This window comes from Bos javanicus, chromosome 9, assembly GCF_032452875.1.
Source record: "Bos javanicus breed banteng chromosome 9, ARS-OSU_banteng_1.0, whole genome shotgun sequence".
Lineage (NCBI taxonomy): Eukaryota > Metazoa > Chordata > Mammalia > Artiodactyla > Bovidae > Bos > Bos javanicus.
In genome coordinates this window covers 39,121,222-39,138,486 of record NC_083876.1, presented here as the reverse complement: position 1 = coordinate 39,138,486, position 17,265 = coordinate 39,121,222, and the positions used below count along the sequence as shown (strand labels likewise).

The 17,265-nt window shown below is 35.9% G+C and overlaps 1 protein-coding gene and 1 long non-coding RNA gene across 9 annotated transcripts in view; one reads left to right on the top strand and one right to left on the bottom strand.

The window, feature by feature from the left end:
- Positions 1 to 17,265, bottom strand: part of REV3L (REV3 like, DNA directed polymerase zeta catalytic subunit) — a 177,219-nt gene that overhangs the window by 19,028 nt on the left and 140,926 nt on the right. For 7 of the 8 annotated variants that reach the window (XM_061428654.1, XM_061428656.1, XM_061428655.1 and 4 more), the window contains 5 exons: positions 13,035 to 13,176; positions 11,293 to 11,537; positions 9,864 to 9,972; positions 7,823 to 8,029; positions 530 to 639 (listed from right to left, as the gene is read on the bottom strand). In XM_061428654.1, the coding sequence (XP_061284638.1) occupies positions 530 to 639; positions 7,823 to 8,029; positions 9,864 to 9,972; positions 11,293 to 11,537; positions 13,035 to 13,176 (813 nt within the window). Of the gene's footprint in view, positions 1 to 529; positions 640 to 7,822; positions 8,030 to 9,863; positions 9,973 to 11,292; positions 11,538 to 13,034; positions 13,177 to 14,298; positions 16,384 to 17,265 lie in introns of those variants that run through there. The other variant, XM_061428661.1, reaches the window with a different exon arrangement.
- Positions 1 to 17,265, top strand: part of LOC133254394 (uncharacterized) — a 76,160-nt gene that overhangs the window by 4,474 nt on the left and 54,421 nt on the right. The window contains exon 2 of the long non-coding RNA XR_009738660.1: positions 817 to 893. This is a non-coding gene — a long non-coding RNA (uncharacterized LOC133254394). The remainder of the gene's footprint in view (positions 1 to 816; positions 894 to 17,265) is intronic.

The window sequence follows — 17,265 nt, the reverse complement described above, 5'->3', positions numbered from 1 at the left end:
TTGATTATTTTAAGATATATATTTAAATTCAGAGACCTGCAGCTATCTGAGGAATTCTTCACATTAAAAACTCTTTCTTTAAACAGACTAGACTCCTGTATATACAGTTTTTACAGATCCCTATCTAAATACTTAAGGGTTCCCAGATGGCTCAGCAGTAAAGAATCCACCTGCGCCAATGCAGGAGATGTGGATTTGATCCCTGGGTTGGGAACATCCATCCCTTGGAGAAGGAAACGGCAACCCACTCCAGTATTCTTGCCTGGAGAATCCCATGGACAGAGGAGCCTGGTGGGCTACAGTCCAGAGGGTTGCAAAGAATTGGACACAACTAATGCACCATCACATCTACATACTTGCTACCTGGAGAGATGCCATGGGAATCTTCACAGTCTGCGGCTCACAAAAACTGGAGAGAACTTAGGTAGAATTCTATTCTTAGGAAGGATTACCCTTAAGGCATTTCAAACACTGAAATGAATATCTGAAGAGATGCAAAAGGACAACTACAAAACAGAAAGTTCATTACCTGTCAGTATCACCATATACAACCCTGGCACCCCATTTCTTGGTATCATTCACCAGTTTAATAGCTCGTTCCAAAGTTTCTCTGGCTTTGTGAACAATACTATCACCAACCTGTTGGTACAAACACATAGGAAAAAATTTCTTAATATAGTTTAGTATAAGACAATAGGCTTTAATGTATAATACTTAATTTTCATTACTGAATATTTCTAAAACTGAAACAAGGAGAAAAGAACACTGAAAAGAAAACAAAATAGTCACCAGTGCCATTCATTATTCCTTCTTCAGGTACTCAAGAAGAAAATGGGATGGATGAATAATTTAAAAGAAGAAACCAATCAATATACAGACTTGCCTGTGTGAGTGTATCAGTAAGTATAATGGACTGCACTGTATACAAGGATAGCTATATTTGATCCTAGAAGAATAAACCTTATTTATTCAAGGACTTTCTAATATGCCTTTATACCAACAGGAGACCACACTGTGTATATGCATGTGTGTGCATGTATATCTTTCAAATTTTTTCTGTTGGAGTGTTATAATAATTTCTTTCAGTATCATTAAAGCACTCAAAGCCTGTGCACTGGGACAACCCTGAGGTATGGGATGGGGAGGGAGGAGGCAGGGGGGTTCAGGATGGGGGACACATGTACACCCATGACTGATTCATGTCAATGTATGGCAAAAACCACTACAGTCTTGTACAGTAATTAGCCTTCAATTAAAATAAATTTTAAAAAAGTTTATGCTGAACCTAAATATCAGTGATTGGTTATACATAATTTTTATATTAATACTGAATGCAAGGAAAAATGCATGATTATACGATGAAAAATATATCACAGTGTTCAATTTAAATGAGGTAAGCAGATATATATCTAACAAGGGTTCTTTCATTGGTGATTGGTGAGTTTTAACAACGATAATGGCATAAGCTGACAAAGCAAAAAAGATGATGGATCTTGACAAATATGAGAAGCAAGCTAATTATATTTCATAGTTAAATAAATTAAGGAGGCTAGTATAGCACTGCTGCTTCATTTATTAAACTCATTAAAGCTAAAGGCTAGGGAAACTGCTGTTCAGCATAAATGGAACATTACTTTTTAAAGTTTTAAAGAATTATGTACTTTTTCTTTTGCAAACAGTATTTATAATGATCTTTCCCATTTTACTGTAAAATATGAATTATATGAACTAAATGCAGGATTTATTAATAATTAAAAGGCTGTTTAAAGATGTTTACAAAGGAAATATTAAGTATATGAACAAAGGAATAAATAAACTGATCACAGAAACTTAATTTGGTTTTTAAATTAAGATCATAAATCCTGTTGAGACCTTTTGTGCATTAGAAAACCTTGAGAATATGAACTACAACCTAATACATTAAAAGAATCAATCATGTCATCTAATTGAAATTCAAATTTAAATAAAACATTCAGTCTGTCTTTTGCCACTTTCACAAGATAAAAATATGTGATAGCAAATAGCTAAATGGGCGAGCCATCCAGAATTAGAGTCAAATATGATTTTGAGATCTACACATACAAATAAATACAAACATACACTGATCCTAAATGTCTTCCTCCTGCCATCTACTCTGACCCATTTAAACTACACCCGGAAGAGTCAGAACTTTTGCAGCTGGCCCTGAGGTCCATGCTCTATGAAGAACTCAGGCATGAGAGCGAGGGGCACGGTCGAGCACTGGAGGAGAAGAAACGAGTGGGAATTACATTAAAACTGATTCTGCTACTTTGTGTAACAGTTCCTAATAAATAAGATTACAGGGCTAAGAGAATGGATTTAAAAAGAAGAAAAATTAATTGGTTTCATAATTTAGCCAATGGCTGGGATCCTGAAAAGTCATAATAAGAAAAATATTTAAAGTAAAAATTCTCTGAAAAGAATGCTGGTAACGATGTGAAAAAAAGGGAACCCTTGTGCACTGTTGGTGGAAATGTAAATTGGTGCAGCCACTATAGAAAACAGCATGGAGGTTCTTCCAAAAATTGAAAGTATGATGCAGCAATTCCACCTCTGGGTATTTATCTGAAGGAAACAAAAACTCTAACTGGAAAAGAAGCCTATATCCTCATGTTCACTGCAGCATTACTTACAATAGTCAAGACATGGAAACAAGCTAAGTGTCCATGATGGATGAATGGATAAAGAAAATGTAGTTTATATATGATAAAATATTATTTAGCTATACAAAAGAAGGTAATCTTGCCATATGCAGCAACATGGAGATGTTGAGGGTATTGTGCTTGGTGTATTTTTTTTTTAACTTTTTACTCTGTATTGGGATATAGCTGATTAACAATGCTGTGGTAGTGTCAGGTCAACAGCAAAGGGACCCAGCAATACAAATACATGTATCCATTCTTCCCGAAACTACCCTCCCATCCAGGCTGCCACATAATATTGAGCAGAGTTCCATATACTATACAGTAGGTCTTTGTTGGTTATCCATTTGAAATATAGCAGTATGTGCACGACCATTCCTTCCCCCTGGCAATCATAAAAGTTTGTTTTCTAATAAGTCTTGTAGGTAAGTTCATTTGTATCATTTCTTTTTAGATTCCACATATAAAGGATGTCATACAATATTTCTCCTTCTCTGACTTGCTTCACTCAGGATGACAGCCTCTACATTCATCCATGCTGTGCTAAATGGAATTATTTCACTTTTTTAATGGCTGAGTAATATTCCATAGTATATACGTGCCACATCTTTTTTATCCATTCTCCTGCCAATGGACAGTTATGTTGCATCCATGTCTTGGCTATTGTAAACAGTGCTGCAGTGCACATTGGCGTGCTTATATCCTTTCAGATCAAGCTTAGATGCATTCAATCTATAAATTTCCTTCTAAGTACTGTTTTTGCTGATCTCCACAAACTGATAAATTGTATTTTCATTTAGTTCAAAATAATTTAAAAATTTCTCTTTTGAGATTTTTTTCTTTGACCTGTTATTTAGAAATTGGCTATTTAATCTCTTAAGTATTTGGGGAATTTGCCAGCTATCTTTCTGTTATTGATCTCTGCTGCTGCTGCTAAGTCGCTTCAGTTGTGTCCGACTCTGTGTGACCCCATAGATGGCAGCCCACCAGGCTCCCCCGTCCCTGGGATTCTCTAGGCAAGAATACTGGAGTGGGTTGCCATTCCTTCTCCAATGCATGAAAGTGAAAAGTCAAAGTGAAGTCGATCAGTCGTGTCCGACTCTTCGAGACCCCATGGACTGCAGCCCACCAGGCTCCTCCGCCCATGGGATTTTCCAGGCAAGAGTACTGGAGTGGGGTGCCATTGCCTTCTCCATTATTGATCTCTAGTTTAATTCAATTCTGATCTGAAAGCAGAATACACTATATAATCTATTCTTTTAAAGTTATTAAGGTATATTTCATGGTCCAGAATGTGGTCTATCTTACATGCTCCTTGTGAGCTGGAGAAGAATATGTATTCAGCTGTTTTTGGATGAAGTAGTTTGTAAATGCCCTTTTATTGTGTTGTTGAGTTCAACTATGTTCTTCCTGATTTTCTTTATTTTCGATGTTGCCTTTGCTTTGTTCCTATTTTTAATTTCCACTCTTTTACTGCTTTTTTGGTTTGACTATTTTATATTACACATTAGTTATATTTCTTTTTAAAAAACTTTTTATGGTGGTTGCCCAAAATCTTGCAGTATTTATATTTACTTTCAATACACCATTTTCAAAACCCACTAAACCACTTCATAGGTAGTGTGAGTACTTTAAAATGAAAGAATCCTAATCTGTTCCTCCCAGTCCTTGTACCATTTGTCATTCATTTTAGTTATACAAATGTACATATATAAAAACATACCTATCAAATACTTTTTTTGCTATTATTATTTTGAACAGATCATTACCTGTTAGATCAATTAAGAGAAATAAAAGGGCTTCTTTTACTCTTACTTATTCCTTCTCTGATGCTCTTCCATTCTTTGTGGATCTAGGTTTCTGACCTGTTGTCACTTTCCTTCTCTCTGAATAACTTCTTTTAACCAAATCTTGCAAGACAGGTCTATGCCAACTAATTCCCTCAAGTTTTATGTGTCTGAGAAATCTTAATTTCTCCTTCACTTTTGAATGATAATTTTGTACGGTATATTTTATTCCATTTTTTTCTTGCCTGGCACGGTTTCTGAGGAAAAGTTGCATATAATTCTTACCTTTGCTTCTCTATAAGCTAGGTGGTTCTTACCCTTTGGCTTCTTTGAGGACTTTTATTGTTGATTTTCTGCAGTATGAAAATGATGTCCCTAGGTTTAGGTTTTTGGGTTGGTTTTTTTTTTTGGCATTTATTCTGTTTGGTGTTCTCTGAACTTCCTGGATCTGTAGTTTGGTGTTTGACCATTTGCTCCTATTGTTCTTCAGTTGCTAAATCATGTCAGACTCTTTGCGACCCCATGGACTGCAGCATACCAGGCTTCCCTGTCCTTTACTATCTCCCAGAGTTTGCTCAGATTCATGGTCTTTGAGTTCGTGATGCTATCTAACCACCTCATCCTATGCCTCCCTCTTTTCCTTTTGCCTTCAATCTTTCTCAGCATCAGGGTCTTTTCCAATGAGTCGGCTCTTCGCACCAGGTGGCCAAATTATCGAAGCTTCAGCTTCAGCATCAGTCCTTCAATGAATATACAAGATTGATTTCCTTTAGGACTGACTGGTTTGATCTCCCTGCTGTTCTAGGGACTCTAAAGAGTCTTCTTCAGCACCACAGTTAGAAAGCATCAGCTCTTCAGCACTTCTTAATGGTCCAACGTTAACATCCATACATGACTAATGGCAAAACCATAGCTTTGACTGTACGGACCTTTGTCAGCAAAGTCATGTCTCTGCCTTTTAATACACTAAGTTTGTCATAGCTTTCCTTCCAAGGAGCAAGCGGATGTCTGACATTAATTAGGGGAAGTTCTCAGTCATTATTGTTTCAGTATTCCTTCTGTTCTTTTCTTTCTTTCTGGAATTTTTATTACATATATATCACACTATAGTATTAGGACACCTTTTCCTTTTTTTTTTTCTTCTTTTGAGTTTTAGCAGTTTCTACCAAGAGTTCTTCAAGCTCAGAGATTTTTTTCTTAGCCATGTTCAGTGTAGTAGTCAGAGGCATTTTTCATTTCTCTTACAGTATTTTTGATTTCTAGCAGTTCTTTTTAGTTCTTTCTTAGAATTTCTACCTCTTTGCTTATATTGCCCGTCTACTCTTGCATGCTATCTATTTTAGCCATTGGAGGGAGCTCTTAGCATCCTAACCATAGTTTTAAATTTGCAGTCTGATAGTGCCAACATCCCTTCCCTATCTGAGTCTGATTCTGGTGCTTTCTTTGTTTCTTCTGTGTTTTTTGGCTTTTGGTATGTCTTGCAATTCCTTCTGACAGCCAGACATGATGTACTGGGTAAAAGGAACTGCTATAAACAGGCCTTTAGTAATGTGGAAAAGGTGCTGGGGAGAGAAGGACGTGCTCTTCAGTCCTAAGAGTAGGTCTGTTTTTCAGTGAACCTGTGCCTCTGGACTATAGACTTCATAAATAATTTTCAATTTTTCACCCCACTTTGGTGGGACAGGATGACTAGAGCAGACCAGAGTATTTTTCTTCCATGTAGAAGACTAGAGCAGTTGGAGTTGGGTATTTCTCTTTTCCCAGGTCAGTTAGGCTCTGATGAAACTCCAACAGCTTGGGCTCTGCTTAAATAGTTTCTCCTGAGGGCAGACTTTGTTAAACACAGAACACTCTAGTGTATTTCAGAATGGTTCTTTTCCCCTCTCTGTGCCAGAAGCACAAGGAAATTTTTCACTGATATTCACTGTGAAAACCTGCCTCAGCTCCTAGTTGTGTGGGGACCCTGATGACTGGGTCCATTGGGGTTTTTTCTCTCTCAGATTTGTTTAGCCTGAGCCTCCAGCAATTCATCAGCTATGGTTCTATTTTTACTGTGGCACTGGTTCTCAGACTTGTGCTCATGGATTACACTCTGGTAAGCTGTGAGTCTCTGTATTCACCTGTTGGGCCTCTTCAGTTGGGGGGAGGGGTAGCAGTTTACCCTGTGACTTCGCCTCTCCAACAGATCTAAGAAGAGTTGTTGACTCTTCCGTTTGTTTGGCTTACTTGGTGGGAGGACAGAGTGGAGACTTTGAGTTTCTTACATGCTGGACATATAACCAGAAGTCCCTTGCACAAGTTTTTGCAGTTTACTTTGCCTACTGTGAGCTGTCCGGGGACTTTATTCTTCCACTGCTTTTCCTTTGCTGAACGACTGCAAATATGGCATACCACAATGCTCTAGCCTTCATTTGGCATGAAAAGATCATCAACCAAACAACAGTACTCTGTTCTTTTCTCAATTAGTGAATTACTGTATTACTCTGTCATACTACTTTGTATTTATGTCCAATTAACACCCTAATTTAGTAAATAATAAGAAATTAGACTTTTTAATGAAGAGTGTCTTAATTGATGCTTTTGAACTGTAGTGTTGGAAAGACTCTTTAGAGTCCCTTGGACTGCAAGGAGATCCAACCAGTCCATCCTAAAGGAAATATTCATTGGAAGGACTGATGTTGAAGCTGAAACTCCAATACTTTGGCCACCTAATGCAAAGAACTGACTCATTTGAAAAGATACCCTGATGCTGGGAAAGACTGAGGCGGGAAGGGGACGACGGAGGATGAGATGGTTGGATGGCATTACCGACTCAGTGGAGATGAGTTTGAGTAAACTCTGGGAGTTGGTGATGGACAGGGAGGCCTGGCGTGCTGCAGTTCATGGGGTCGCAAAGAGTCAGACACAACTGAGGAACTGAACTGAACTACTGCAAAAGAAAGGTTTTACTTTATATCTACCGGTGTACTAGTAAATAGGGAATGACTTTTTTTTTGACATTTAGAGAAGACAAATGAACTAGGCTCAGATCTCTATCAATACATTAAAAGGAATTATTTAGTACCAGTATTACTGTAAACAATGCTGTAAAGGTGGCACAGAAACCTCATGCCAATAATGGATTACGATATGGTCATCCAGGTATCCAGAAATGTGTATGCTAATTTATAAAATTATCATTAAATAGAGTTCTCATAGAGAAAACCCACAAATCTCTAAGAATATGTATGTATATAAGCCCTGGTTTAAGAAAAACTGATGCTATGTCATGGAAATGAAACACTTTAAAAAAACAAAATGCTTCAATGAACAGGTATTCATTTAATGCCACTTTAGTCTCTTTTAAAAAAACTATAGACTTGTATCACTTACCTCAATGCATGGCATTCTCCCAGAAAAATTAGCAGCTGTATAGCCAAATGTGACATTTGCTATCAGCTTAAGTCCTAGCTGACGTGCATCAAGCATTCGTGAAAGGACTCTGTCCTGCTTGTAAGCCTTCATTGACCGCTTCACCATGAGTCTAGTCTTCAAAATCTCCTCAAGCATTCTTGGTAGCACACCCTTTCTTACTGAAGGCTATCATAAAGGAAAAAAAAAAGAATATTTAGATCCCATAAATATTATAGGTTTAGATAATTAAGAAGGAAGCAAAAAGTATAACAATGGCCAACTGTCATGAATTGAAACAAATAGTAAGAGTGGCCACAAGACCAGTGGCAGTCAATATAAAATCATCACATTTTCTTTCTTTTGAAGAGGGCTTTTCTCCTAAAAGGTTCCTGTAATGTTTACAAATCTACTGTAGCACTACTATGTGAGCTCAGAGACCTCCAGGACGGAGGATGCCAACTAGAACGTAAAAAACCACACGAGTTCAGAGGGAAATTTTGTCACAACTTTGATCCAAACCCCCACTCTTTCAGAAAGACACACGGGATTTGTATCACTCATAACAAACCTCAGTTTTAAAAGATCTCATCCTAATGACCCCACACAGTAATCTGCATGGAACTCCATTTATCTACCTTGGAAGAATGATGAGCTGGGTTGACTCTGCTGACATTCAAACCTGCAGTTCCAGGGACTCTAGGTATTTCAAATCTGATGCTTAGACCACTAAGCCATCCCCTCCGGCCTATATTTATTAGCAATCTGGAAGAGGGGATGAATAGTGAGGTGATAAAATTTGTTGACGCCAAAAAAAAAAAATCATTTGTATTAATCAAGACTAGGGAGAATTTACGAGAACTCCACTAGGAATGAAAATCACAAAACAGTAGTAACTTTGAGGATGATTCACAGACACGTGCAAGGTAATGCATGTCAGACTGAACAATTAAAACCTCAGGGATAGTATAATAACACTCCTGAATACTAAAAAAAAAAAAAAACTAACTTTCATTAAGCTTTACACATTGGGTCAAAATGTAGATGCAAGTTCTTAAAATGCTGTTAAACGGAGATAAAATAATAAGCTACTAGATATGCGACAATGAAAACATATTCTAACCTCTAATTCATTCTGTGTACCTTTTGAAGCAGCCATGTTTATGTTAAGACATGACGTGTTATTATGTTAAAATATAACGTTTTCCAAAATGGAATATATCCTGAACTCTCCTGGTAAAATTTTTCCTCATATCTAAATGGCTAATTTTAGAATATTCTTTAAACATAGCATCCTTTGATTGGTAGAGAATGATGCTACTTTTGCTAAGTACACCAGAATGAATTTGAGGGCTAGTGGGGTCCATGCTACCACCACCAACTACTCTACTGTCCCGTGATTCTTACAGACTCACTGCTAAGGAAATAGAAAAGGAATGAAGTTGGCATATGAGAGGCAATATAATCTTCTCCTAGATCTCCTCCTATTTGCCTTTGATTTATTCATTTATGAGGCTTTTTAGTCTCTTTTTGAGGGGAGACAGAGAGAGAAAAAAGAACTCTGTTATAAGTCTGGGTATCTTCTTAAAAATATAATCAATAAATATATTAGAGTATCACTTTTAAGACAGTCTTAATTTAAAATATATAGAACAATTAGTAAAGTGCATGCTAAAGCAGTTTTAATCTTTGTAAGTTAACACTGTTGTGATCATCACGTAGCTATCTAAGTCAACCAGATTCTAATAGAGGGCAGGAGGTATATATGCAATCTATTCCTTGCAATAGTTTATTAAAAAACTAAAGTCTAACAAAAGATTTAAACCTAAATTCATGCAAAATAAGATCATTATTTTTTTAAAAAATGATTTAAAAAATTTCTTAGAAGATTCTTTGTATCTTTGATTTTTTTGAGATATTGAAGTAAGCTTTTTTTTTGTATTATATGCCAACAACATCTAGACCATTAGCTCTCCAAAGGTTAAATCACAGTTGATACCTTTCATTTATAAGACAGTATTACCTTGACAAAAGCTATCCCATTGGGGGACACTGTGATATCATGCCTAATTTGGTAAAGTAAATCTGGAGGTACTCTTAGAGAGGTACAGCCAAATTTGAATTCATCATACCTGTTAAGGAAAAAAAAAAATTAAGCAAATACTTTTTCAAATCACAGAACAGAGATTCTGGGCATTTTAGGAATCTTTCTCATTCTACTGGAAATTCATTTTTAAACATCTAAACATGAATTCATATACTTAAAACGTTTATTTGTTTAGTTACCAAAAAGCAGTTCTTTAAATACAGTTTATTAAAAGAAACATTTCTTAAATGGCACTATTCTAAAACATATGGGGAAAATCTATACTGAAATACCAAATTTCACCTCAACATATGACTACCTTACACTAAATTACCTAAAGAAAAATTTAAACCTTAAATAAAAAGACTGTAGGGGCTTCCCTAATAGCTCTGTTGGTAAAGAATCTGCCTGCAATGCAGGAGACGCCAGTTCAATTCCTGGGTCAGGACGGTCCACTGGAGAAGGGATAGGCTACCCTCTCTAGTATTCTTGGGCTTCCCTTGTGGCTCAGTTGGTAAAGAATCTGCCTGCAGTGTGGGAGACCTGGGTTTGATCCCTGGGTTGGAAAGATCCCTGGAGAAGGGAAAAGCTACCCACTCTAGCATTCTGGCCTGGAGAATTCCATGGACTACAGTCCATGGGGTCACAAAGAGTCAGACACAACTGAGAAACTTTCACTTTCAAAAAGACTGTAAACAACTTTTCCAAATTCCTATTCTTATTAAAAAGACAGAATTACTGATACAATTTCCATAAAAGTTTTCTATAAGGAGTGAATATACTTTAGACTAAAACTATAACACTTGGTTTTAATTACACAAGAATATTAGAAAGGAAGGCCATTTCTTATGAGAAAAAATTTGACATGAATAAAATCTAACATTTGGCAATTTAACTTTTTAAAAGAAAACTATTTCTAAGAAAAGTCAAGAGGAAGTCACAGCTAAAGCTATAAGATCATAATCCTCAGACTGTTCCACTGAAAAGTGATTTATACCAACAAATTTTATATAATTCTTATTTAACAAGAAGTAAACAAGATACAACAAATATAACAAAGATTATATTTAACACGATATAACAAATATGTCTTATTTAACAGATATACGTGAAAAGTGAAACATAAATTGCAAGGCTGAAAGTATTTACAGTCTTGTTCACATGAGTTATCTATCCATGATGCTGAATTAATCTACAATGATCCACATACACACACACAACTACAAAGAGTGGACTAGCTGTATTACAGCCCATTCATCCTGCTCAGAAGGGTAGTCTCATATGCAAAGAGACACTCAAAGAGAGTCTAAGTTTAGTAAGAAGTATGACGTGTAGCAAAGTAATTGTAAATATGAAAAAAACTTACTTCCCCAAGTTTTCCACGTGACCGAGGCAGGTGGAGAAACAGTAGTTGTATGCAATTACAATAGAAGGATACAGTGACTGGAAATCCAAAACGAGAACAGAGTTGCTATAGAAGCGAGATTCAGGCTCCATAATTAGGGGAACACACTGTGGGGCTCTCATCTGAGATCTCTGCTGTACACTAGGTGTCACAGGAATATAGTTCATTGGTTTAGCAATACGCAACATCATTGATTCCACACGGTACTGCAGGCAGAGAGGTGGAAGTAAGGAGAGAAAAAGAAACTTAAAAACAAATATACTGGTCTTCTGAATATGTCGAGAATCATGTGGGAGATGTTTTGTTCTTCAGAATACAGCTGCATGACTTTCTCACACCACAGTTACATAGTAATGGTTATTTAATCAGCTTTCGTAACTTTTATAAAAACTGTAAAATATGTCAAATAACTTATACAACAAGCCAATTTTAAAAAGACACAGTTACATTTAAGATTTAAAAATAGCTATATCATAATAAAAGATGTAGAAGAGACAGCTGTATAATGTAACAATTTCATTGAAAAAGCTGGCCAATAATCTTTCAAAAATTTATTCGGGAAAATCAGAGGATGGCAATGAGGAGACTTGAGATGGATAAATGTTCTCTCAATTTCCCAAGAAGGAAACACAAGGATTCCAAAACTGAAAGATAGGTTAATAATGGTCCTTCACAAAAATGAATCAAGCAATTATTGTTTATGGTAACAGCTATAAAGTGGACAGTCTGTAGTTTGAGGGGGAAAAAAAAAAAAAGCACTCACAAAAACCAGTATGGGTTCTCTGAAATGTTCTCATATGGTTTTGAGGTATCTCTCTGCCTTTTATTATAAGCCAGCTCAAATAGGCTTTGAAACTCATGGGAGTATAAATAAGTAAAATCAATATAAAGCAATAAAATAAAATACAGCAACAAGTAATGCTAAAGTAATTAGAGCTCTAGGTTTGCTATATTTGCTGAATTGGTAGACTGGGGGAATGTTACAGACATAAAATAATTAAAAGATTTTATGAGGTTAAGGAATCTGAGTGATTTAATATAGTATCCCAGATGGCTTAGCACAGTGTTTAACACACTAAAAGTATTCAAATAAATATTTGTTGAATAAAAGCAGGAAACCATTTCAGCAAGGCATTTAAACAAAATCTTTCATGATAGCCTTGGGAATCTAATTAGAGAGATATGAGTTAAATGGCTTCTAAGGTCCCATTTATCTTTAATATTTTAAAAAAGTGATACAGCCCATTTACACTGATTCCCAAATCCTTCCGCTTTTTTTTTTTTAAATATTAGTTATCTGTTGGAAGTTTTGGAACTCCCAAAAGTAGGACTGTATGACAAAAGAGCTAGACTTTCTTTACCGCTTCTCCAGTTCTAAGCAGCTTTCAAAGCATCCCTAATCACAGTGACAGTATTTAGGAACAGAATATCATCCTCAAGGGCACAGCCATTTATTTTTTTATTACCATGTAAAATTCAGCAGTGGTCAAAAAGTTGGTATGGAGAGAAAATAAAAAAGCAAAGCTATTAAGTGAAATTAAGCTTTTCCAGAAAACAAAATGATAAGATTTGATTAACCAGCTACGTACTAGTTGGTATCAGACACAAAGTTAAAAAAAAAAAAAAAATCAGATCATTTCAACATCTCAAAAGTATATCATTCACATAGAACTTTCAAGTGTGCAATAAAATTGATTTCCTACCTGTGAACCCCTTGTCAGTACATGTAAAAACTGAATACCAAAAAGTCTAGCCATTTCACTGGTTTTCCCAATTAGGTCCAGCTGTTCTAACATTTGGAGATTTCCACGGACACGGCTAATATAATGATCAACCATTTTCCATCTGTTAAAAGAGAATCCATGCTATGAACATTTGGGAAACATTTGGGTACTTGAAACTAGTACATTTTCATTATGCCAAAAATTACCTATTAAAAGTGAAGTTATTTTAGAAGGGAGTCACGATGGAGTCTTTATCAAAATATGTTAAGGATAAAGATTAGAAAACTGCAGATATTTCAAGGGCATAAAACCTAGTGAAAATATATAAAGTTCAAAACAGTACTTGTGATAAGGTGATAAGACTAATTATTTTTAATATTTTGCTGATCTTCCTCTATTTTTGCATTGGCAAGCAGTAACACTCTCTTAGATGCCACTGCTGATGATGCAGTAATTACACAATTATATTATTTTATCTATAGGCTTTTAAAGAACATGGAAACTTTAAGTCATCACTGTTAATACCAGTCTCAAATAAAAGTATGCACTGGCATTTTACGGGAAGAAACAGTGATTTGGTTGGTGGAGATTTAGAAAAATCAGGAAAATAATTTTAACGAGACCACACATAGGTAAACAAATATGTCATATCAGTATTTCCTGTGAAAATATATTCTGTTCTTCGACTTAAACCCTGAAAACCTCTTTACCCTACCGTTTTATAAATAAGCAAACAATAGGGCTTCCCTGGTGGCCAGTGGTAAAGAACCCGCCTGCCAATGCAGGAGACACAGGTTTGATCCTTGGGTTCAGGAAGATCCTACATGCTGTGGAGCAACTAAGCCCAAGTACCACAAGTACTGAGCCTGTGCTCCAGAGCCCAGGAGCTGCACCTACTGAGTCCATGTGCTGCAACCACTAGAGCCTGCACACCCTAGAGTCCGTGCTCCACAACAAGAGAAGACACCACAATGAGAAGCCTCTGCATGGCAACTAGAGAGTAGCCCCCTCTTCCCACACCTAGAGAAAGCCTGTGCAGCAGTGAGGACCCAGTGCAGCCAAAAATAAATAAATAAAACTATTAAAAAAAAAAGCAAACAACAAAACCTTCACCAAAGTTATGAAAGGAAGTTTTGATTTTAGTATTATGTTATTAGACTATAAAAATGACTCAAAGATATACGATAAAGAATAAAACCTATTCATTTAAAGAATATTAAGTTTCAAATATATTGTAACTTTTAATTATGTGGGTTTTAAAACAAGATAGTCATATAATAATTCAATAAACTTATTTAAAAACCTGTTCCTAAGACACATGATTAATCCATACAAAAAATGAGAAAATGAACATGAAAAGAAAAAAAAGAAATCACCCTATAATTAAAAAGATAATAAAAGTGTTAGTGAGGATGTAGAAAAATTATAACCCTCACACACTGCAGTAGGAATGTAAAATAGAGCAGTTGCACTAGAAACAGTCTGGCAATTCCTCAAATTGTTAAAAACAGAGATTTAACAGAGTATAACTGACCAATTCCACTCTTAAGTATATATGTCCAAGGGGAATAGAAATATTCACCTACACCAAAACTTGTACAAATATTCATAACAGCATTTTCAAAATAGCCAAAATGTGTAAATAACTCAGGTGTCCATCAACTAATGAATAAGTAAAATGTGGTATATACCCACACAGTGGGGTATTATTTGGTAAAAAAGGAAATAAAGTATTAACACATGCTACACATGAATGAATCTGGACTGTATATTCTGATGATTCCACTTATATGAAAGGTCCAGAACAGGCAAATCTATGGAGACACAAAGTAGACCAGTGGTTGCTTAAGATGGGGATGCGGGGGAGAAGAGGTGAAGAAGGGAGGGTTGGAGGGTGATGACATGAAGAATGGAAATATTCTAAAATTTATTGTGATAATGGTTGCACAACTCGGAATACAATAAAAACCATGGAACTGTACACTTTAAATGGTGAATAGTATGGTATGTGAGAGAATTACATCCAAATAAAACTGTTGAAAAGAACGAAGCAAACAAAAAAAACCTTAAAATTTATTAATACTCAATTTTTAAAGTAAAATGAATAGAAATACTGTTCTATAACTTGCATTTTTTACAATGTATTGTGACTACTTCTCCACATTTATATATTTTTTATAGCTATTGAGTATACTATTGTATGGTCGTAACAATTTAGTGTATTTGTTGAGTATCTTTTATTACTATAAACAATGCTGTGGTGAACATTTTTCTTTTGGCCACCCCACGTGGCATGTAGAATCTTAAGTTCCCCAACCAGGGATGAAAGCCATACCCCCTGCAGTGGAAGCATGGAGTCCTAACCACTGGACCACCAGGGATGAGCATCTTTGTAGTTAAGTCTGTGTACAGATGCTTAAATATTTCCTTAAGCTAAATTCATAGATTTGGTCTTTTTAATATGAAGTGACACACTGCTTTTTAGATAATCTTAATAATTTACATTCATACTAGTAAAGTGTTTCCATGCATCTTTGTCAACACTAGGGATTGCAATTTTAAAAATTATTTTAGTTTGATAGGCAAAAAAACTATATCACATTTTAATATGTATTATTTTAGATCATTCATATAATTCTTCAGTAATACATACAGCCAAATGTAAAGCTAAGATAATACATATATGTGGATTCAGTCAGTTCCTTTAAAATATATTAATTCCACTTTCTTGATTTTACTTGGCAAGAACATACTTATCATCCTATATAACACCTAATTAGATGTAGCACAATATGCATTTCGAACACTCTAGGGTTTATAAACAAACCACTGAATGTAGTTATTAATGTAGATATTAAGTTTAATATCAAGTTTCATTTTATTTACTGGTATATAACTTCCCCTAAGCTTCTATTTCTATAAGGCTTTGATCATAAGCTCAGTATTTTCTGTGATTTCACTTCACTTCCTTGAGATTCCTTAAACGAGATTGGAGGACAAGTGGACATGCTCAGAAAGCAGTTACTTCAAATATAGCAGATTGTTTTTAAGGCTCAATCTTCCTATCCTCACCATCATATGGCCTTATAATTCAGTAAGCAGCTCTACTCATTTCTAACATCAGATACATTAATTTTAAGACTATGTTCTTTATACAGATATTTTCTAAGCTTATTAACTATCCATTTTACCTTTAAAGAAAAGCAGAGGTGGAAACTTTCATTTCAGATTACAGACGAGTAACTGGTACTAGACTAGCTCTCTTGGATAAAAGATTCAGGGTAATTGTTTCTGGGCAGTGAGCAATAGGCAGTGCAGGACGATGCTCCTTGAGAGAAGGGAAACTCATATGAAATGAGCCTCAGGTTGTCTGGAGATAATTTCCTAAACCCAGTGCAGTATGCTAGGTCTGAGCAAAGTGTGGCTATACTGCTAAGCTGAGGAGACAAGAGTTTAGAGTGCAGGCAGGCTGTATCTGCAATCTGTGGAAAAGGGCATCTGTGCAAAGGGAAGGAGTTAGGAGTTAGTAGTACAGATGGGGGTTTCTTGTGAGTGGCCCAGGGCTACGCGGAAAAATGAGCAGGGAGAGGCTTACTAGAGAGTAGCAGTTGGGGACCTGAGTCTGGAACAGAACTTGTAAGACAGTGTTGTAGTTGAAGGTCTGGCCATGCCAGAGTGGAGAGACTTCATGAACCCCTTATGAACAACCAAAGCATCCAGCTGAGAGCTCAGAAAAACTATGTCTTGGGAGCAAGGCATAAAGTAAGGCCACCGCAAGCAAACCTAAAACCAAGCACTAACAACAGGCCTGTGGGACAGAATATGGAGACTGAGTCTTGTCAAGCTGGAGGGACTTAGAGAGCACTTTCAGCTTTCCAGAGATTCATCTTAACAAAGCATAAAAAGCAGGTATGCACAAGCTCAGGTGATCAGCCAGTAACTCAGTTGCTGGCTGGAACAAAATAAACATGCTTCAGAGGAGGATAATAAAAAACCAGAATCTGTACAACAGAACATCAGTAATATCCATTACATAATCATGCAAAGAAACAAAAAAACATAACCCACAGTTAAAAAGCAGTCAACAGAAACTAATACAGAGATGGTCAGGTGCTAAATTTAGAAACTATTACAAGGTATGTTCAAAAATCTAAAGAAAAGATATTCAAAAAGTTAAAAATACAGTATTAATGAGTGGACAGGGAAATCC